Source organism: Pelobates fuscus, chromosome 13 (genome assembly GCF_036172605.1).
Source record: "Pelobates fuscus isolate aPelFus1 chromosome 13, aPelFus1.pri, whole genome shotgun sequence".
In the NCBI taxonomy this organism is placed as follows: domain Eukaryota; kingdom Metazoa; phylum Chordata; class Amphibia; order Anura; family Pelobatidae; genus Pelobates; species Pelobates fuscus.
The window spans coordinates 99,826,163-99,849,958 of record NC_086329.1 but is presented as its reverse complement, the minus strand read 5'-3'; the positions used below and the strand labels follow the sequence as shown (position 1 = coordinate 99,849,958).

Here is a 23,796-nt window from a genome sequence, read left to right as displayed (position 1 = left end):
CATTTTTTTTTTATGGCCGCCCTCTCACCTGCTCCATTCCCTCCCTTCATTTCCCCCTCTCCTTGCGGGCTCTGAGTGTGCGCATGCACTCTGAACCATTTAAATCCTCCAGCCAAAGGCTTCTCAATGAGAAGTCTTTGATTGGACATTGGTGCGGCACCCATGACATCACATAGGGGTGCACCAAGCATTGCCAGGGAGCTTTGCCTGGCGCTGGGTTGAGGCAAGCAAATCATCTTTTAAAACGCTCTTAGAGTTTACTTTGGGGGGAAACAGATAAAATAATAGCAACAGGGCATTATTCTAACATACAAAAAAGGGTTGGAGAAAGCCTTTAACCCCTTAAGGACACATGACGTGTGACATGTCATGATTCCCTTTTATTCCAGAAGTTTGGTCCTTAAGGGGTTAAATCTTCACTTTAATTCCCAATAATTCTCCCTTTAGTGAATAGCTCTGTCTGTAATTATTACCTCTGCGAAAATAGTAATTAGTGCACTGTAGCGGAGTTGGGGAACTCTGACTTTCTTTACCTGAACTTCCAGTCATCTGACAGTGTTATGCTTTTAATATTTTTATCTAAACACAGGGAAGAATATAACAATTCACACTGAAAGGACCTCCTGTCATATAGGAGAATCTCTGAACGGCAAACTAGTATGTTTCCATTGTTACAAGTGTGCGATGGTTCAATGCCCATGTGGACATGTTTAATGCATATTGTACACAATAAAGTTGTTTTTTTTGCTGTCGGAATAATTTATGTAATCAAATAATGAAAATTAATGTCTACCAACAGATTCTAGAAAATTAGAATGCTATTCCATTTGCCTTATTTTGAGTTATTTGCTCATATGAGAAGATTGCAATGTGACAGGAGAGACTATTTTCTAATCGCTAATGAACTGATATCTACCCTGTGTGTAAGGTGATGAAATTAAGAGATTCTAATAAGCAAAACTTTGGATGTGAAACAAGATAGTGTCCTGAAATAAGCTGAAAACAGCAAGAGGATTTTAGAGGGACAACATTTTTAATTTTGTTAGATAGGACGAGCGACCAAATCGTGATGACTAGTCCTTGGCTTGCTGAGAAACAATAGACCTAGTGTCACATCTATGAGGAGACCGGGTGCGTAGCCAGTTCTCTCTCCCATTCAGCCTCTATCACTCTGTAAAGCTCCATCGTTGTCTTGGCATCTTCCACCGATGAATGGCCAAACCGTCCAGTCTACAAAAAGAAGAGAGGCATGTTATGAGATCTTTATACCCAACTCAAGAGGTCTCCTACAATGAATGAATTGTATCAGGAACTCTGACACTACCACCGAATCATGAAACCATAGAACTGAAGAAAAACAAGTGTTATTGAAGGATATTAGTGAGAGAGCAATCGAGTGGACCTACAAATAGACAATTACCATTTTAAAACGTAACTTTTTATCACACCATTAAAAGCTCGAACGAGATTGTCACCAAGTATCCATGGTACTAAGAAAGAGGAGAAAAAGGGAGTTCTCTGCAACCAGTATAAGTGTGCACACCCAAGTGCTACCACAATTTATTTGAGGACACAATGCAAACAGCAGACGTTTTGAGCAATAGCCCTTTCTCATTGCTAATGCTAATGTTTGAGGACATTAGCATAAGGACTATTGCCCGAAATGTCTGCTGTTTTTATTGTGTCCTCAAATAAATTGCGGTAGCACCTGGGTGTGCACATTTATACTGGTTGCGCAGGACCTGCCCCGTTTTCTCCTCTTTCTTGCTGACTACACACTGATGGGACAACAGTACTGTTCTAATTTAGCAAATATTTCAAAAGAGCCTGTGTAGGCATTTCCATTGACTCTACCTCATCCTATGCATAGTGTCCATGGTACTAATCAAAAAATATGTAACAAAAACTAGAAAAGTTTAAAGGAACACTATAAGGTCAGGAACACAAACCTGTATTCCTGACCCAATAGTGTTAAAATCACTATCTAGCCCCGCTGGCCCTCCTAAATGTAGTAAAATCTTACCTTTATTTCAGTCTGCTGGTGCTGGCAGTGCCCCAATCTGCCTCCTTGGAAGAAAATAAATATCTGCCTCCTTGGCTGTCATCATCAGAAGTGATGATCTCAGCCAATCACAATGCTTTCCCATAGAAAAGCATTGGATTGGCTGAAATTGTAAATTCTGATTATCTCAGCAAGGAGGCGGGCCAGAGCGGAGCCAAATGCCGGCCTGGCCAATCAGCATCTCCAAGAGATACATCTCTATGGAGAAGAGAAAGTTCAGTGTCTCCATGCAGAGGGTGGAGACACTGAATGTCAGTGCTGCGCACTGTGCAACACTGCCCCTGATAGCACCTCTAGTAGCCATCTGAGGAGTGGCTACTGGAGGTGTCCTTAGGTTGTAAAGTAAATACTGCCTTTTCTCTGAAAAGACAGTGTTTAGTGCAAAAAGCCTGCAGGGACTGGCTATACTTACTCTCACACTTTAAAAGAGATCTACTAGACAGCTCTCAAGCAATGTATTTTACATAGAAAGTGGAACATCACCAAATATAATAAAAAAAAATGATTAATTGCCTCAAAATACTAACAGATGAAAATTAATCATATACTCTTAGTACATACATGCAGATACTAACATGCACAGCCAATAACTTAAAAGGAAATGTATAGAGACAAACAGCAATTTGTGTTGCACAAATTGCTGTATATTCATAAGGATTGTCACCTAAATAGTGAGTTTAAAGGAGATCCTATAGACCGCTCTCAAGCAATGTCTTATACACAAAAAGTGTGACATCAACTAAGTGGTTAATTTGATAGGATTGCCTCTAAAACCTATTAGTTAGTAAAAATAAATCAAATTCACAGTATATGCAGATAGAAGTGCATGTAATTACTAGCATGCACAACTGATCAATAATAAAAAAAAATGTGTAGAAACAAATTACTAGGAGTGCTCCAACAAAAAAAGAATTGGATTGGCTGAAATTGTAAATTCTGATTATGTGTGTCCTATTGACATTTCTTTTTAAAAAACAAGGGAAAAAGTGAAAAAAAGAAATGTCAATAGGTAACTTTGTAGCAAGCAGTGTAATGATTGTAGGTGATGCTAACCTGAAAAAGTATAGCCATAAGGGTCTGAAAGTAAAGATATGCTACAATTGTCGCTAACTCTGAAAAGGAAACAAATGTGTCCTATATACAGATCTGTCAGAAAGGCTCTGCATGAGGACCTCCAGCGATATTTCCCCATAGGAAAGCATTGATTCAAAGAAAAAAAAAGAAATAAAGTATCCACACTAAAAACAGAATAAAGTAACTGTTTAAACATGTGGATAATGCCTGGCTGATAATAAAAAGCTTATACACAATTAGAAAGTCTATCTAGGAACCAAAAATAAAAAATGAGTCGGGGTGAATACTAAAGCAAAATTGCTTTTCTCTGACTCAAAATTAACTCAAAATAATGATAAAGGCTTTATTTAAAATGGCCAAACAGAAGGGTATCTTTATCTTTCAGCTAGTCTCTATAAAGTGCTGCTTAGAGACATTACTATACCAAGATTGAACTACTTGGTATATGTCCAAAGGCATTCGTCTACCAGCTAAGCCTCAGACTATGTTCACTAAACTGGAGTGAACACTCTTGATAAGGAATTGATTACCTCCCTTTTACCTTGCCAATTAACTCTTTAGATACCCTTCTGTTTGGCCATTTTAAATAAAGCTTTTATCATAGGGATTATTTTTAGTCAGAGATGAGCAATTTTGCTTTAGTATTCACCCCAACTCATTTTTTATTTTTGGTTCCTAGATAGACTTTCTAATTGTGTATAAGCTTTTTATTATCAGTCAGGCATTATCCACATGTTTAACCCCTTAAGGACACATGACATGTCTGACACGTCATGATTCCATTTTATTCCAGAAGTTTGGTCCTTAAGGGGTTAAACAGTTACTTTGTTCTGTTTTAAGTGTGGATACTTTATTTTTTTTCTTTGTTACCTTTAGGGGTTAAGCCCCAGACACCACTGGAGTGTCATTTTGGTGATTATATTCAGGGTAAGAGGTTCTGCAGTTGCAGACTATCTAGAACTGGATATATTGTTTCAAGCATTGATTCAATGCTTTCCTATAGGGAGGTCTAATGCGCGCGGCATTTGCATTACACCCCGTTCGTCACGGGACGGATGTGGGGGCGGAGCTTTGACCCAGCGCCGAGCGCTGGGTTAAGGTAAGTAAATCGTTTTTAACCCTTGGGAGATGTTCCACTTTCTAGTAGATTTCTTTTAACATTACTATTTAGGTGACAAGTGATTTATTTTACTTTGTAGTAGTTGTTACATATTTTTTTGTTTAGTACCATGGACACTTGGTGACAATCTTGTTTAATAAAAAGTTACGTTTTAAAATGGTAATTGTCCATTTGTAGGTCCACCCGATTGCTCTCTCACTAATATCCTTCAATAACACTCCATTTTCTTCAGTTCTATGGCTTCAGATGCTGTTAGCGGTTAACCCCCATTCGGAGTGTCTTTTTGGTTCACCACTGGGCATTTAAGGATGTGTGGCTACCGGTTATATGGAATGTCCAGTCCTGTATTGAACAATATCCTACTATTTTAAGCCAGCATTGACATCTGTATGTACATTTCTTCTATTAGTAGAAAGGGACATGAAGCAGTGATTTTCATGGACTAGAGTTTCTTTGACCCAATTACAACTTTGCATAGCCTACTGCCCCTCTGGTTTGTCTGTGGTGGGAATTTTATGTGTCCTGACAGAAGTCGGGATTCTAAATGAAGCAGTAATGGCATAGCATTCTGTTCCAGATAGGATTTGGAGTGTCTGTATCCCCTAGCGTCATCAATCCATTTAGTGTTATACCGTTTTCTGAATTAACGGACCACTATAGTGCCAGGAAAACTGTACTGCACCGCTACAGTCCATAATGAATGCTGCTACCAGACTGATTTTCCTCTCTAGTCGGTTCTCTTACACCTCACCCCTCTGTCAAGCCTTACTTTGGCTTCCTGTATGCTATAGGAGTCAATTCAATGTACTAATTCACACCTATAAAGCACTGAACAACTCTAGCCCCTCTTATATCTCTTCACAGATCCATAGGTATGTCCCTTCTCGGTCTCTCCGCTCTGCCCGTGACCACCTCCTGTCCGTTGTTCGCACCCGTACGGCCAACTAACGCTTGCAGGACTTTTCACGGGGGGCTCCCTTCCTATGGAATAGCCTGCCTACCGCCATCAGACTCTCCCCTAGTCTTGCATCTTTTAAGAAGTGCCTTAAGACCCATCTCTTTAGGAAAGCTTATGGCCTCCCAGACTAAACGCTACCTCACATACCTGTCTCTTGCTTTCTCCTAAAAGGCATCCCACCTTACTTGATTGCAAATTCCTGTCCTATTGTGTTTTATACCCCACCTCCTATAGACTGTAAGCTCGTTTGGAGCAGGGTCCTCTCCAACCTATTGTTCCTGTAAGTTTTTTGTAATTGTCCTATTTATAGTTAAATCCCCCCTCTCATAATATTGTAAAGCGCTACGGAATCTGTTGGCGCCATGTAAATGGTAATAATAATTATAGCGCTTTACAAGGGGGTGGGGGGAGTGGGGGGGGAGTGCGGGGGTATGGCTGAAGAAGGTTGAATTATCTGCTTTATCCAGTTCTACTGTGGATGTAATATGTCAGCGGCCAGGGATCCTTATTTAGAGTTAAACTCCTCGAAAATGATTAAACACCTAATGAAGAGACAGCACAAGGGAACTCCAGGCACCATAACCAATTAACAGGGGGTTCCTTTAAAAGTGTCTGCATGCCTGTTTTCTATCACGAGTGGCATTAAACAGGGGAGGGCACCAGCTGTGTAAAGCTCTGTAGAGATTGTAAAAATCAGCATATCAGCCACCAGTTCTCAACCACCTTGGGCAATGTGCACTTCAAATGCTGCAATATACTGCAAACCCCAGCTCACATGGAGAGAGATTACCAGTAAATCCATCTCCATTTCTCATACAAGTAGATGTGAAGGGACTCAAAGGGTTTTTCACAGTAAAGACTTTCAGTCTTTTCAATGAAAATAGCCAATCAAAGGTTTCTCATTGAGGTCTGGAGAAGCTGGTCCAAGATCTGTGTAGGAGGAGGCAGGCACGCTCAAGTAGAGCCTGCCTGCCACTTCCGTTAGCTCAGGGGTGCAGCCGGAGGGGGTGTTCCCTAGTTAATTTATGAAAGTGCCAATTTCTCATAGAAAATGCCATGTTTATAAACTGGGGTTAAACTAGGATACTCCTCATACATAAAGCACTTCAGCAAGCCCAAGTGCTTTTGGGGTGTGGTATGGTTCTTTAATCCTATGCTACACTGGTCTCGACACTCAGTCCCTGGCTGAGAAAATCACTAATGATGATCTCAGCCAATATAATGCCACCCCGTAGAGGATCACCAGAGGGTCTACTGTGCGGCATACACTGTGATCAACTCCTCATACAGTTGCATTATGCCAATGGACCTGTATGGGAAGCGGTCAGCCTCTTCGTGCTTCTCTAGTGGCTGTCAGCCAGTCGAGGTGTCCTCAGGGAGCAACGTAGGTGCTGCCTTTTCTCAGAAAAGGCAGTGTTTACAGAGGAGAGGGTGCAGGGACAGTCTATGTCTTTACATTAGTAAAAATAAATGGCCACAGGAAGTACCTGAATATCCTTGTGGAGCAGTTGCTTGGCAAATCGCTTTAGAGAAACTGCCTCCGTGTCCTGGAAACCTGCCTTGCGGTTCAGTAGGGGGATCATAGACGTATCTCTGGTCAATTCCTTGGGATGGAAGTATTTAAGTGCCTTGAAGTCATTGTGGATTGCGTGTCCAACCACTATCTTACCGTGGAGAAGTTTTAATATCTAAGGAAGAAGAAAACAAAGTATATGTAACCTTTGTAGCAAGAGCAGGAGATGTTCCAGAGCTGGATAAAGGGTGCTGGAAATAAGACAACATTTTGAGAAAAATATGAAAAGCAACAGCCTAAACAATGATCTAATACGCAAACTATGAGGAAAAAAAATAAGGAGGCAAAAAGGGCCAAAGTAATACCTCTCTATCATAGTCCTAATACACCTACACAATATAATAACACTAGAGAAGTAAGTTATGTAGGAGATAATACATTTAAAAGCCTGGATATAGAGTATGAACAAGAAAATCCCATCACATGGTAACCGTATTGGAATATTACTCAGATAGACTAGGGACATATACATCTATTATTTTACTGGCAAATAAATAGATTTCCAGTACTCCAATCTCCTGCTTGTACCTTACTTACGCGACTTAGATTGAGTTGACAAAGTAAGCGGCTACAGGGGACAGAACACCAAGGTGGACAGTGAAGAAGAGGTTCTAAGCCGGCTCACCTTGGCTGTGTGCACATATATTAGAGCTGAGTGTGGGCTCCTTCCCATAAGTGGCTAGTATCACCAGAATTTCTTGGATTAATTGCCAGATTTCTATACTTTGCTTTATTGCCATCTACTACCTTTTCTTATCTACATGCATTTGATATATGTTTGAGCTATATCTGATATTAATATGTTATTATTGTATCATATCGTTTTCAATAGCACCTCTTAAAGGACCACTATAGGCACCCAGACCACTTCAGCTCAATGAAGTGGTCTGGGTGCCAGGTCTCCCTAGTTTTGACCCTACAGCTGAAAACATAGCAGTTTCAGAGAAACTGCTATGTTTACATTGCAGGGTTAAGCCAGCCTCTAGTGGCTGTCTCCCTGACAGCCACTAGAGGCCGCTTCCGCGATTTACACGGAGTAAATCGCACTTATTTGACGCTGGACGTCCTCACAGAATCCAGCGCCAAAACAAGATCCCCATAGGAAAGCATTAAGTAATGCTTTCCTATGGGCGGGTTTGAATTTGCGCGTGCCTCTGGCCATGCATTTGCATTTGGCTCCACTCGGAAACTGACGTTGATGAAGGAGGAGAGGTCACCAGTGCCAAGGGAGCCCGGCACTGGATTAAGGTAAGCAAATAAATGGTTAATTAACCATTTATTCGCTGCGGAACGGGGCCCTAGTTTCGTAAACGGTGACAAGGGCTCTATAGTGTTGGGAATACATATTTGTATTCCTAACGCTATAGTGTCCCTTTAACCCCTTAAGGACACATGACATGTGTGACATGTCATGATTCCCTTTTATTCCAGAAGTTTGGTACTTAAGGGGTTAAACATATTGCTACATCAGATTTTGTAATTGGGTTTATAACATCATGGATACAGTTTAGAGTGACTTGCTTTATTTTGCATTGCTATATACAAAGCTATGTTAAGATGTGCACTATATGGTGCATTAACATGTTTTGCCACTTGTTGGAAGATTGTGGATCTTTACGGTAAGTATCATTATCTATATTATTCTAAGCGCAGCCATATTGTGGGTTGGTTAATATTGCTATAACTGCAAATTGCAGAGAAATTTAAGTTTTGGGGAGATTTTGCAGCTTTTATTTTGTTCAATTTTACATTTTTAGTGCCTTTTCACATTTGTTTTTTTTTTTTACATGACTGACAGTTTATTACAATTAATGAAACTTTATGTATACCGATTTTTCTTTAGAAAACTTCACATTTCACAGCTTGCTGTTCTGCATCACTTCAGCGCAATCACAGCAGCAGGTAAGTTAGGTTGAGCAACAGTTGGTAAGATAACGGTATAACTGCCCGGCCAGATAAAGTGAAACATTCTTAAAAAAATAAAATATGTATAATTTTAAATTTGAATAAAAACAATTAAAAAATACCAACTATTTACTACCAGCCTAATAACCATCTGCAACAATAAAGGGACATGCATCACTAGACAATTTTTAAAACCAACAAGCAGACACTTTTAGACAAATATACAAACCAAATAATGCAAGAAAAACCTTGAAAAGTATGCAATAAACCTTTATAATTTTGATCAGATTGCACTGTTGAGCTCACCTCTCAACTACGGTAGTTTCTTCAACTTTGCCCCCCACCCTTACCTACTCACTAATTCAATCCAGACTTCTACTAACAGAATTATTACATAGCAGCACCACGCTCCTCATTCAAACCGCACTAACCAGCTGGGAGAAATCTGACAACAAAGACCTTTACTCCCAATCAGGATGTTACAGGGTGAAGAGATCTGTAAATCTGTCAGGCAGGCTGAATGCTCTTATCCAGCATTCCTAGAGATGGCGCACACATTGGTTAGAGCAGGGATACGCAACCTTCGGCACGGCAGATGTTTTGGACTACACCTCCCATGATGCTTTGCCAGCATTATGACTAAGAGCATTGTGGGAGATGTAGTCCACAGCATCTGTAATGCACGAAGGTTGCCTACCCCTGGGTTAGATCACTGTATCCCCCTGGAGTGGGTGTGAAATGCATAAGAAAAAACGAAGCAGGTAAATATGAGAAAATATCTTATTTACCTTTTTTTTTTTTTTTTTAAGCCTGTAGAGTGAGGCAACTGTCTGAAGCTTTTGAATGAAACAGTTGACTAAAAGTGATGCAAGTCCCTCTCACATAAATCGAACTGAAGACTCCAACTCTGGAATATGTATTGTTGTACACTGGTTAACGTTGAGAACTAAATAGTAGTAGTATTGCTTAGTTGGAATAATGGGAACAAACTAGACAAAATAATATTTCGCTCCAAACAAAATTATTTGTACTTTGCCCCCTCTTTATTTTCAAGGGATCAATAGTGTATTTCTGAGAATATTGCAATATTGTCCCTGGCTATGCCCCTTTTTGGACTCACCTCTTTTTGTGCACACGAGAATGGAACAGCACCAACCATATGTTCTTTTCTGATGCCACTCCATCTTGACCTGTAATCGGTGATGGGGCTTTCAGGTCTAATGTACTTATCATACAGCACATCGCCATAGAAGCTGACAACACTGCATCTAGCTAAGTCACTGTTTCGCCCCTTTGGCCCAGTCCCTACCATTTCACAGTCTATAGCCACCATTTTGTAAGATGGCTTAGTAGTAGCGGAGAATGTAGAAAGGCCACTTTCAAACTCACTCAATGGATCAACTTTGTGAGGTACAGGAGCTGGTTTGGATTGCACTTTTGTTTCAGAAAGATGACAACGGAACAGCTCTCCTTTAGAAGAGGCTTGTGCCTTGTTTGGCATATAACTTGCCATGCGTGTTTGATGTGTGCCAGTGCCTACGCTAACTATGAGGGTGCCAGGCTGAAACGATTGAACTCTTGAAGGAGGCGTAGGAGCTTCCTGCTGTTTCAAACCATTCTGAAAGTTTGTTTGATTGCATTGTTTCTTATTTCTGTTAAACGTGGTCCAACTGCCATCTTGGTGTCCTCTTCTCTTGGTTTGGTCCCAGGAATGTGACTGATGCCCTGAGTTCTGCTTTGCTGGCAACTGTTTCTTTTTGAGATATCCCCTTCTTTCCAAGAACTTCCTTTTTCTGAGGAACTGTTGATGTTTGTTAGTGGACTCCTTCTTGCTACCAGAGAGGCAGGACTCCATGTCCAAGTTTAAAAGTATATCTGACATGACTGATCAGATAAATGAGATCGCAGGCAAAACAAAAACAAACATATGCGTAGTCCAAATCTTTTTAATATTATGTATAAAATACCCAGGTGTTGGAATGTGAGACAAATTCATTGCCTAACCTAAAAACAAAAGAAAACAAAATAAGAACAGATTGCAAATGTTTTTAGATTAATGTATGGGTAACCCATAGGCAACTATAGCTGTTATGGAAGAGCATATCCCACGATACCTTGCCAGACTATACAGCAAAACAAAATCACTGGAAAGATGATTTAAAGGGGATCTGTCACTTTTCAGTATTTCACAAAAATAAAAAAAATATTTATGAAATGCTGATGCTGGCTTAAATCCCAACGCAATCAGATGCCTTAAGACATACTAGCGACTCGGTCTTACGGTAAAGCCTAAGGTTGACAAAAGGCAGAGTTCCGCAGTCAACTTCTAGCGAATCCCAGCAGTCATCACAAATGACGGCTGTGTGACTCAGGCTCTTCTATCGAGGGTCCTGCGGTATCTTCAATAGACCTCAATGTTGTACTCTCAAGCATGCGCAAGAGTACAGCACCGACATGGTTCCTGGCAACTGAAGCAGAGGACAGGAGCATGAAGATGGCGGCGGCCATGAGGGACAGTCTGAGGTAAGTAAAACTCACCACCCCTGCAAACCATGGCCACCAGACCCACATTGGATCGGTCAGTTTCAGGGTTCTTTGCGAAATCTGCAAAGTCTCCCGTAAGACTGCCAGAATCTTGAAACAAGGGTTAAGCCGATGAGCAGTATAAAACCGGCTCCGAGTCAACCCGGAGCCCATACAGATACATTACATGGAAACATTCATCTCTCCATGGCCACCCATAGTGATTAATGATCAGTGTGCACTTTATATACATTACTCACTATGCGGGGACAGGCTAATAGTGTCAGGATGCCCATAGTATACTCAGCGCTATCCTGGCAGTATATTCAGTGGCCGGCAGATTGGAACACGCAGGGTACCACTATCTGTGGTGGTATACTGAGCAGCTGTTTGACCCCCCACTATCTCTGGCAGTATATTGAGCAGCTGTTTGACCCCCACTATCTCTGGCGGTATACTGAGCAGCTGTTTGACCCCCCACTATCTCTGGCAGTATACTGAGCAGCTGTTTGACCCCCCACTATCTCTGGCGGTATACTGAGCAGCTGTTTGACCCCCCACTATCTCTGGCGGTATACTGAGCAGCCGTTTGACCCCCCACTATCTCTGGCGGTATACTGAGCAGCCGTTTGACCCCCCACTATCTCTGGCGGTATACTGAGCAGCCGTTTGACCCCCCACTATCTCTGGCGGTATACTGAGAAGCTGTTTGACCCCCCCACTATCTCTGGCAGTATACTGAGCAGCTGTTTGACCACCCAGTATCTCTGGCGGTATACTGAGCACCTGTTTGACCCCCCACTATCTCTGGCAGTATACTGAGCAGCTGTTTGACCCCCCACTATCTCTGGCGGTATACTGAGCAGCTGTTTGACCCCGCTATCTCTGGCGGTATACTGAGCAGCTGTTTGACCCCCCCACTATCTCTGGCGGTATACTGAGTAGCTGTTTGACCCCCCACTATCTCTGGCGGTATACTGAGCAGCTGTTTGACCCCCAGTATCTCTGGCGGTATACTGAGCAGCTGTTTGACCCCCAGTATCTCTGGCGGTATACTGAGCAGCTGTTTGACCCCGCTATCTCTGGCGGTATACTGAGCAGCTGTTTGACCCCCCCACTATCTCTGGCAGTATACTGAGCAGCTGTTTGACCCCCCACTATCTCTGGCGGTATACTGAGTAGCTGTTTGACCCCCCACTATCTCTGGCGGTATACTGAGTAGCTGTTTGACCCCCCACTATCTCTGGCGGTATACTGAGCAGCTGTTTGACCCCCCCACTATCTCTGGCAGTATACTGAGCAGCTGTTTGACCCCCCACTATCTCTGGCGGTATACTGAGTAGCTGTTTGACCCCCCACTATCTCTGGCGGTATACTGAGTAGCTGTTTGACCCCCACAGTATCTCTGGTGGTATACTGAGCAGCTGTTTGACCCCCCCACTATCTCTGGCGGTATACTGAGCAGCTGTTTGACCCCCCACTATCTCTGGCGGTATACTGAGTAGCTGTTTGACCCCCCACTATCTCTGGCGGTATACTGAGTAGCTGTTTGACCCCCACAGTATCTCTGGCGGTATACTGAGTAGCTGTTTGACCCCCCACTATCTCTGGCAGTATACTGAGCAGCTGTTTGACCCCCCACTATCTCTGGCGGTATACTGAGCAGCTGTTTGACCCCGCTATCTCTGGCGGTATACTGAGCAGAAGTTTGACCCCCCACTATCTCTGGCGGTATACTGAGTAGCTGTTTGACCCCCCACTATCTCTGGCGGTATACTGAGCAGCTGTTTGACCCCCAGTATCTCTGGCGGTATACTGAGTAGCTGTTTGACCCCCACAGTATCTCTGGCGGTATACTGAGCAGCTGTTTGACCCCCCCACTATCTCTGGCGGTATACTGAGCAGCTGTTTGACCCCACACTATCTCTGGCGGTATACTGAGCAGCTGTTTGACCCCCCACTATCTCTGGCAGTATACTGAGCAGCTGTTTGACCCCCCCACAATCTCTGGCGGTATACTGAGCAGCTGTTTGACCCCGCTATCTCTGGCGGTATACTGAGCAGCTGTTTGACCCCCCACTATCTCTGGCGGTATACTGAGTAGCTGTTTGACCCCCCACTATCTCTGGCGGTATACTGAGCAGCTGTTTGACCCCCCACTATCTCTGGCAGTATACTGAGCAGCTGTTTGACCCCCCACTATCTCTGGCGGTATACTGAGCAGCTGTTTGACCCCCCACTATCTCTGGCGGTATACTGAGCAGCCGTTTGACCCCCCACTATCTCTGGTGGTATACTGAGCAGCCGTTTGACCCCCCACTATCTCTGGCGGTATACGGAGAAGCTGTTTGACCCCCCCACTATCTCTGGCAGTATACTGAGCAGCTGTTTGACCACCCAGTATCTCTGGCGGTATACTGAGCACCTGTTTGACCCCCCACTATCTCTGGCAGTATACTGAGCAGCTGTTTGACCCCGCTATCTCTGGCGGTATACTGAGCAGCTGTTTGACCCCCCCACTATCTCTGGCGGTATACTGAGTAGCTGTTTGACCCCCCACTATCTCTGGCGGTATACTGAGCAGCTGTTTGACCCCCAGTATCTCTGGCGGTATACTGAGCAGCTGTTTGACCCCCAGTATCTCTGGCGGTATACTGAGCAGCTGTTTGACCCCCCACTATCTCTGGCAGTATACTGAGCAGCTGTTTGACCCCCCACTATCTCTGGCGGTATACTGAGCAGCTGTTTGACCCCGCTATCTCTGGCGGTATACTGAGCAGAAGTTTGACCCCCCACTATCTCTGGCGGTATACTGAGTAGCTGTTTGACCCCCCACTATCTCTGGCGGTATACTGAGCAGCTGTTTGACCCCCAGTATCTCTGGCGGTATACTGAGCAGCTGTTTGACCCCCCACTATCTCTGGCAGTATACTGAGCAGCTGTTTGACCCCCCACTATCTCTGGCGGTATACTGAGTAGCTGTTTGACCCCCCACTATCTCTGGCGGTATACTGAGTAGCTGTTTGACCCCCACAGTATCTCTGGCGGTATACTGAGCAGCTGTTTGACCCCCCCACTATCTCTGGCGGTATACTGAGCAGCTGTTTGACCCCACACTATCTCTGGCGGTATACTGAGCAGCTGTTTGACCCCCCACTATCTCTGGCAGTATACTGAGCAGCTGTTTGACCCCCCCACTATCTCTGGCGGTATACTGAGCAGCTGTTTGACCCCGCTATCTCTGGCGGTATACTGAGCAGCTGTTTGACCCCCCACTATCTCTGGCGGTATACTGAGTAGCTGTTTGACCCCCCACTATCTCTGGCGGTATACTGAGCAGCTGTTTGACCCCCCACTATCTCTGGCAGTATACTGAGCATATGTTTGACCCCCCACTATCTCTGGCGGTATACTGAGCAGCTGTTTGACCCCCCACTATCTCTGGCGGTATACTGAGCAGCCGTTTGACCCCCCACTATCTCTGGCGGTATACTGAGCAGCTGTTTGACCCCCAGTATCTCTGGCGGTATACTGAGCAGCTGTTTGACCCCCAGTATCTCTGGCGGTATACTGAGCAGCTGTTTGACCCCCCACTATCTCTGGCAGTATACTGAGCAGCTGTTTGACCCCCCACTATCTCTGGCGGTATACTGAGCAGCTGTTTGACCCCGCTATCTCTGGCGGTATACTGAGCAGAAGTTTGACCCCCCACTATCTCTGGCGGTATACTGAGTAGCTGTTTGACCCCCCACTATCTCTGGCGGTATACTGAGCAGCTGTTTGACCCCCAGTATCTCTGGTGGTATACTGAGCAGCTGTTTGACCCCCCACTATCTCTGGCAGTATACTGAGCAGCTGTTTGACCCCCCACTATCTCTGGCGGTATACTGAGTAGCTGTTTGACCCCCCACTATCTCTGGCAGTATACTGAGCAGCTGTTTGACCCCCCACTATCTCTGGCGGTATACTGAGCAGCTGTTTGACCCCGCTATCTCTGGCGGTATACTGAGCAGAAGTTTGACCCCCCACTATCTCTGGCGGTATACTGAGTAGCTGTTTGACCCCCCACTATCTCTGGCGGTATACTGAGCAGCTGTTTGACCCCCAGTATCTCTGGCGGTATACTGAGTAGCTGTTTGACCCCCACAGTATCTCTGGCGGTATACTGAGCAGCTGTTTGACCCCCCCACTATCTCTGGCGGTATACTGAGCAGCTGTTTGACCCCACACTATCTCTGGCGGTATACTGAGCAGCTGTTTGACCCCCCACTATCTCTGGCAGTATACTGAGCAGCTGTTTGACCCCCCCACAATCTCTGGCGGTATACTGAGCAGCTGTTTGACCCCGCTATCTCTGGCGGTATACTGAGCAGCTGTTTGACCCCCCACTATCTCTGGCGGTATACTGAGTAGCTGTTTGACCCCCCACTATCTCTGGCGGTATACTGAGCAGCTGTTTGACCCCCCACTATCTCTGGCAGTATACTGAGCAGCTGTTTGACCCCCCACTATCTCTGGCGGTATACTGAGCAGCTGTTTGACCCCCCACTATCTCTGGCGGTATACTGAGCAGCCGTTTGACCCCCCACTATCTCTGGTGGTATACTGAGCAGCCGTTTGACCCCCCACTATCTCTGGCGGTATACGGAGAAGCTGTTTGACCCCCCCACTATCTCTGGCAGTATACTGAGCAGCTGTTTGACCACCCAGTATCTCTGGCGGTATACTGAGCACCTGTTTGACCCCCCACTATCTCTGGCAGTATACTGAGCAGCTGTTTGACCCCGCTATCTCTGGCGGTATACTGAGCAGCTGTTTGACCCCCCCACTATCTCTGGCGGTATACTGAGTAGCTGTTTGACCCCCCACTATCTCTGGCGGTATACTGAGCAGCTGTTTGACCCCCAGTATCTCTGGCGGTATACTGAGCAGCTGTTTGACCCCCAGTATCTCTGGCGGTATACTGAGCAGCTGTTTGACCCCCCACTATCTCTGGCAGTATACTGAGCAGCTGTTTGACCCCCCACTATCTCTGGCGGTATACTGAGCAGCTGTTTGACCCCGCTATCTCTGGCGGTATACTGAGCAGAAGTTTGACCCCCCACTATCTCTGGCGGTATACTGAGTAGCTGTTTGACCCCCCACTATCTCTGGCGGTATACTGAGCAGCTGTTTGACCCCCAGTATCTCTGGCGGTATACTGAGCAGCTGTTTGACCCCCCACTATCTCTGGCAGTATACTGAGCAGCTGTTTGACCCCCCACTATCTCTGGCGGTATACTGAGTAGCTGTTTGACCCCCCACTATCTCTGGCGGTATACTGAGTAGCTGTTTGACCCCCACAGTATCTCTGGCGGTATACTGAGCAGCTGTTTGACCCCCCCACTATCTCTGGCGGTATACTGAGCAGCTGTTTGACCCCACACTATCTCTGGCGGTATACTGAGCAGCTGTTTGACCCCCCACTATCTCTGGCAGTATACTGAGCAGCTGTTTGACCCCCCCACTATCTCTGGCGGTATACTGAGCAGCTGTTTGACCCCGCTATCTCTGGCGGTATACTGAGCAGCTGTTTGACCCCCCACTATCTCTGGCGGTATACTGAGTAGCTGTTTGACCCCCCACTATCTCTGGCGGTATACTGAGCAGCTGTTTGACCCCCCACTATCTCTGGCAGTATACTGAGCATATGTTTGACCCCCCACTATCTCTGGCGGTATACTGAGCAGCTGTTTGACCCCCCACTATCTCTGGCGGTATACTGAGCAGCCGTTTGACCCCCCACTATCTCTGGCGGTATACTGAGCAGCTGTTTGACCCCCAGTATCTCTGGCGGTATACTGAGCAGCTGTTTGACCCCCAGTATCTCTGGCGGTATACTGAGCAGCTGTTTGACCCCCCACTATCTCTGGCAGTATACTGAGCAGCTGTTTGACCCCCCACTATCTCTGGCGGTATACTGAGCAGCTGTTTGACCCCGCTATCTCTGGCGGTATACTGAGCAGAAGTTTGACCCCCCACTATCTCTGGCGGTATACTGAGTAGCTGTTTGACCCCCCACTATCTCTGGCGGTATACTGAGCAGCTGTTTGACCCCCAGTATCTCTGGTGGTATACTGAGCAGCTGTTTGACCCCCCACTATCTCTGGCAGTATACTGAGCAGCTGTTTGACCCCCCACTATCTCTGGCGGTATACTGAGTAGCTGTTTGACCCCCCACTATCTCTGGCGGTATACTGAGTAGCTGTTTGACCCCCACAGTATCTCTGGCGGTATACTGAGCAGCTGTTTGACCCCCCCACTATCTCTGGCGGTATACTGAGCAGCTGTTTGACCCCACACTATCTCTGGCGGTATACTGAGCAGCTGTTTGACCCCCACTATCTCTGGCGGTATACTGAGCAGCTGTTTGACCCCACACTATCTCTGGCGGTATACTGAGCAGCTGTTTGACCCCCCCCCCCACTATCTCTGGCGGTATACTGAGCAGCTGTTTGACCCCCAGTATCTCTGGCGGTATACTGAGGAGCTGTTTGACCCCCCACTATCTCTGGCGGTATACTGAGTAGCTGTTTGACCCCCCCAGTATCTCTGGCGGTATACTGAGCAGCTGTTTGACCCCACACTATCTCTGGCGGTATACTGAGCAGCTGTTTGACCCCCCAGTATCTCTGGCGGTATACTGAGCAGCTGTTTGACCCCCCACTATCTCTGGCGGTATACCGAGCAGCTTTTTGACCCCCACTATCTCTGGCGGTATACTGAGCAGCTGTTTGACCCCCCACTATCTCTGGCGGTATACTGAGCAGCTGTTTGACCCCCCACTATCTCTGGCGGTATACTGAGCAGCTGTTTGACCCCCCCACTATCTCTGGCGGTATACTGAGCAGCTGTTTGACCCCCAGTATCTCTGGCGGTATACTGAGCAGCTGTTTGACCCCCCACTATCTCTGGCGGTATACTGAGTAGCTGTTTGACCCCCCACTATCTCTGGCGGTATACTGAGTAGCTGTTTAACCCCGCTAGTATCTCTGGCGGTATACTGAGCAGCTGTTTGACCCCCAGTATCTCTGGCGGTATACTGAGCAGCTGTTTGACCCCCAGTATCTCTGGCGGTATACTGAGCAGCTGTTTGACCCCCCCACTATCTCTGGCGGTATACTGAGCAGCTGTTTGACCCCCCACTATCTCTGGCGGTATACTGAGCAGCTGTTTGACCCCCCCACTATCTCTGGCGGTATACTGAGTAGCTGTTTGACCCCACACTATCTCTGGCGGTATACTGAGCAGCTGTTTGACCCCACACTATCTCTGGCGGTATACTGAGCAGCTGTTTGACCCCCCACTATCTCTGGCGGTATACTGAGCAGCTGTTTGACCCCCCACTCTCTCTGGCGGTATACTGAGCAGCTGTTTGACCCCCCACTATCTCTGGCGGTATACTGAGCAGCTGTTTGACCCCCCAGTATCTCTGGCGGTATACTGAGCAGCTGTTTGACCCCCCACTATCTCTGGCGGTATACTGAGTAGCTGTTTGACCCCACACTATCTCTGGCGGTATACTGAGCAGCTGTTTGACCCCCAGTATCTCTGGCGGTATACTGAGCAGCCGGAAGGCAGACCCCCCACTATCTCTGGCGGTATACTGAGCAGCCGGAAGGCAGACCCCCGGTATCTCTGGCGGTATACTGAGCAGCCGGAAGGCAGACCCCCGGTATCTCTGGCGGTATACTGAGCAGCCGGAAGGCAGACCCCCGGTATCTCTGGCGGTATACTGAGCAGCCGGAAGGCAGACCCCCGGTATCTCTGGCGGTATACTGAGCAGCCGGAAGGCAGACCCCCGGTATCTCTGGCGGTATACTGAGCAGCCGGAAGGCAGACCCCCGGTATCTCTGGCGGTATACTGAGTGGCCTGTAGCGGTATCGCTAGCGGTATACCGAGCGGCTGACACAGGGTGTCTCTGGCGGTATACCGAGCGGCCGGTACCGGTGTCTCGCACTCCGGCCCAATAAATACTTACACAGCACATGCCGAGCGGGAAGGAAGCGAACAGGGCCTTCCGGGTGTGACGTCACATATCCTAGCAACCACGGCCTGACCGGAAACCGAGAGAACGTGAGTAACCGGAGCCCACACTCCCAGAGAGAGACTGGTAATAGGAGTATTAGTGACAGTATAGAGACCGGTAATAGGAGTATTAGTGACAGTATAGAGACTGGTAATAGGAGTATTAGTGACAGTATAGAGACCGGTAATAGGAGTATTAGTGACAGTATAGAGACTGGTAATAGGAGTATTAGTGACAGTATATAGACTGGTAATAGGAGTATTAGTGACAGTATGGAGACTGGTAATAGGAGTATTAGTGACAGTATATAGACTGGTAATAGGAGTATTAGTGACAGTATATAGACTGGTAATAGGAGTATTAGTGACAGTATATAGACTGGTAATAGGAGTATTAGTGACAGTATAGAGACTGGTAATAGGAGTATTAGTGACAGTATGGAGACTGGTAATAGGAGTATTAGTGACAGTATAGAGACCGGTAATAGGAGTATTAGTGACAGTATAGAGACCGGTAATAGGAGTATTAGTGACAGTATGGAGACTGGTAATAGGAGTATTAGTGACAGTATATAGACTGGTAATAGGAGTATTAGTGACAGTATATAGACTGGTAATAGGAGTATTAGTGACAGTATAGAGACTGGTAATAGGAGTATTAGTGACAATATAGAGACTGGTAATAGGAGTATTAGTGACAGTATAGAGACTGGTAATAGGAGTATTAGTGACAGTATAGAGACCGGTAATAGGAGTATTAGTGACAGTATGGAGACTGGTAATAGGAGTATTAGTGACAGTATATAGACTGGTAATAGGAGTATTAGTGACAGTATATAGACTGGTAATAGGAGTATTAGTGACAGTATAGAGACTGGTAATAGGAGTATTAGTGACAATATATAGACTGGTAATAGGAGTATTAGTGACAATATAGAGACTGGTAATAGGAGTATTAGTGACAGTATATAGACTGGTAATAGGAGTATTAGTGACAGTATGGAGACTGGTAATAGGAGTATTAGTGACAGTATAGAGACTGGTAATAGGAGTATTAGTGACAGTATATAGACTGGTAATAGGAGTATTAGTGACAATATAGAGACTGGTAATAGGAGTATTAGTGACAATATAGAGACTGGTAATAGGAGTATTAGTGACAGTATATAGACTGGTAATAGGAGTATTAGTGACAGTATGGAGACTGGTAATAGGAGTATTAGTGACAGTATAGAGACTGGTAATAGGAGTATTAGTGACAGTATATAGACTGGTAATAGGAGTATTAGTGACAGTATGGAGACTGGTAATAGGAGTATTAGTGACAGTATAGAGACTGGTAATAGGAGTATTAGTGACAGTATAGAGACTGGTAATAGGAGTATTAGTGACAGTATAGACTGGTAATAGGAGTATTAGTGACAGTATGGAGACTGGTAATAGGAGTATTAGTGACAGTATATAGACTGGTAATAGGAGTATTAGTGACAGTATAGAGACTGGTAATAGGAGTATTAGTGACAGTATAGAGACTGGTAATAGGAGTATTAGTGACAGTATAGAGACTGGTAATAGGAGTATTAGTGACAGTATAGAGACTGGTAATAGGAGTATTAGTGACAGTATGGGGACTGGTAATAGGAGTATCAGTGACAGTATGGAGACTGGTAATAGGAGTATTAGTGACAGTATAGAGACTGGTAATAGGAGTATTAGTGACAGTATAGAGACTGGTAATAGGAGTATTAGTGACAGTATGGGGACTGGTAATAGGAGTATCAGTGACAGTATGGAGACTGGTAATAGGAGTATTAGTGACAGTATGGAGACTGGTAATAGGAGTATTAGTGACAGTATAGACTGGTAATAGGAGTATTAGTGACAGTATAGAGACTGGTAATAGGAGTATTAGTGACAGTATGGAGACTGGTAATAGGAGTATTAGTGACAGTATGGAGACTGGTAATAGGAGTATTAGTGACAGTATAGACTGGTAATAGGAGTATTAGTGACAGTATAGAGACTGGTAATAGGAGTATTAGTGACAGTATGGAGACTGGTAATAGGAGTATTAGTGACAGTATAGAGACTGGTAATAGGAGTATTAGTGACAGTATAGAGACTGGTAATAGGAGTATCAGTGACAGTATGGGGACTGGTAATAGGAGTATCAGTGACAGTATGGAGACTGGTAATAGGAGTATTAGTGACAGTATGGAGACTGGTAATAGGAGTATTAGTGACAGTATAGACTGGTAATAGGAGTATTAGTGACAGTATAGAGACTGGTAATAGGAGTATTAGTGACAGTATGGAGACTGGTAATAGGAGTATTAGTGACAGTATGGAGACTGGTAATAGGAGTATTAGTGACAGTATAGAGACTGGTAATAGGAGTATTAGTGACAGTATAGAGACTGGTAATAGGAGTATTAGTGACAGTATAGAGACTGGTAATAGGAGTATTAGTGACAGTATAGAGACTGGTAATAGGAGTATCAGTGACAGTATGGGGACTGGTAATAGGAGTATCAGTGACAGTATGGAGACTGGTAATAGGAGTATTAGTGACAGTATGGAGACTGGTAATAGGAGTATTAGTGACAGTATAGACTGGTAATAGGAGTATTAGTGACAGTATAGAGACTGGTAATAGGAGTATTAGTGACAGTATGGAGACTGGTAATAGGAGTATTAGTGACAGTATGGAGACTGGTAATAGGAGTATTAGTGACAGTATAGAGACTGGTAATAGGAGTATTAGTGACAGTATAGAGACTGGTAATAGGAGTATTAGTGACAGTATGGGGACTGGTAATAGGAGTATCAGTGACAGTATGGAGACTGGTAATAGGAGTATTAGTGACAGTATGGAGACTGGTAATAGGAGTATTAGTGACAGTATAGACTGGTAATAGGAGTATTAGTGACAGTATAGAGACTGGTAATAGGAGTATTAGTGACAGTATGGAGACTGGTAATAGGAGTATTAGTGACAGTATGGAGACTGGTAATAGGAGTATTAGTGACAGTATAGACTGGTAATAGGAGTATTAGTGACAGTATAGAGACTGGTAATAGGAGTATTAGTGACAGTATGGAGACTGGTAATAGGAGTATTAGTGACAGTATAGAGACTGGTAATAGGAGTATTAGTGACAGTATAGAGACTGGTAATAGGAGTATTAGTGACAGTATAGAGACTGGTAATAGGAGTATTAGTGACAGTATATAGACTGGTAATAGGAGTATTAGTGACAGTATATAGACAGGTAATAGGAGTATTAGTGACAGTATATAGACTGGTAATAGGAGTATTAGTGACAGTATAGAGACTGGTAATATGAGTATTAGTGACAGTATATAGACTGGTAATAGGAGTATTAGTGACAGTATATAGACTGGTAATAGGAGTATTAGTGACAGTATGGAGACTGGTAATAGGAGTATTAGTGACAGTATATAGACTGGTAATAGGAGTATTAGTGACAGTATATAGACTGGTAATAGGAGTATTAGTGACAGTATAGACTGGTAATAGGAGTATTAGTGACAGTATAGAGACTGGTAATAGGAGTATTAGTGACAGTATGGAGACTGGTAATAGGAGTATTAGTGACAGTATAGAGACTGGTAATAGGAGTATTAGTGACAGTATAGAGACTGGTAATAGGAGTATTAGTGACAGTATATAGACTGGTAATAGGAGTATTAGTGACAGTATATAGACAGGTAATAGGAGTATTAGTGACAGTATATAGACTGGTAATAGGAGTATTAGTGACAGTATAGAGACTGGTAATATGAGTATTAGTGACAGTATATAGACTGGTAATAGGAGTATTAGTGACAGTATATAGACTGGTAATAGGAGTATTAGTGACAGTATGGAGACTGGTAATATGAGTATTAGTGACAGTATATAGACTGGTAATAGGAGTATTAGTGACAGTATATAGACTGGTAATAGGAGTATTAGTGACAGTATAGACACTGGTAATAGGAGTATTAGTGACAGTATATAGACCGGTAATAGGAGTATTAGTGACAGTATATAGACTGGTAATAGGAGTATTAGTGACAGTATGGAGACCGGTAATAGGAGTATTAGTGACAGTATAGACTGGTAATAGGAGTATTAGTGACAGTATGGAGACCGGTAATAGGAGTATTAGTGACAGTATAGAGACTGGTAATAGGAGTATTAGTGACAGTATAGAGACTGGTAATAGGAGTATCAGTGACAGTATGGAGACTGGTAATAGGAGTATTAGTGACAGTATAGAGACTGGTAATAGGAGTATTAGTGACAGTATGGAGACTGGTTATAGGAGTATTAGTGACAGTATAGAGACTGGTAATAGGAGTATTAGTGACAGTATGGAGACTGGTAATAGGAGTATTAGTGACAGTATGGAGACTGGTAATAGGAGTATTAGTGACAGTATAGACTGGTAATAGGAGTATTAGTGACAGTATGGAGACTGGTAATAGGAGTATTAGTGACAGTATG

The 23,796-nt window shown here is 44.5% G+C and overlaps 2 protein-coding genes across 2 annotated transcripts in view; one reads left to right on the top strand and one right to left on the bottom strand.

Moving 5' to 3' along the window:
• Positions 1-1,014: 1,014 nt before the first annotated feature.
• ISG20L2 (interferon stimulated exonuclease gene 20 like 2) lies at positions 1,015-19,293 on the bottom strand. The gene is made up of 4 exons (XM_063439814.1): positions 19,237-19,293; positions 9,813-10,696; positions 6,702-6,902; positions 1,015-1,230 (listed from the first exon to the last, which is right to left on the bottom strand). Exons 2-4 carry the CDS (start codon positions 10,572-10,574, stop codon positions 1,117-1,119), a joined length of 1,077 nt encoding a protein of 358 aa, XP_063295884.1. The 5' UTR covers positions 10,575-10,696; positions 19,237-19,293; the 3' UTR covers positions 1,015-1,116.
• Positions 19,270-23,796, top strand: part of METTL25B (methyltransferase like 25B) — a 210,319-nt gene continuing 205,792 nt past the window's right edge. The window contains exon 1 of the mRNA XM_063439813.1: positions 19,270-19,331. The gene's annotated coding sequence lies outside the window, so the exon portion shown is untranslated. The remainder of the gene's footprint in view (positions 19,332-23,796) is intronic.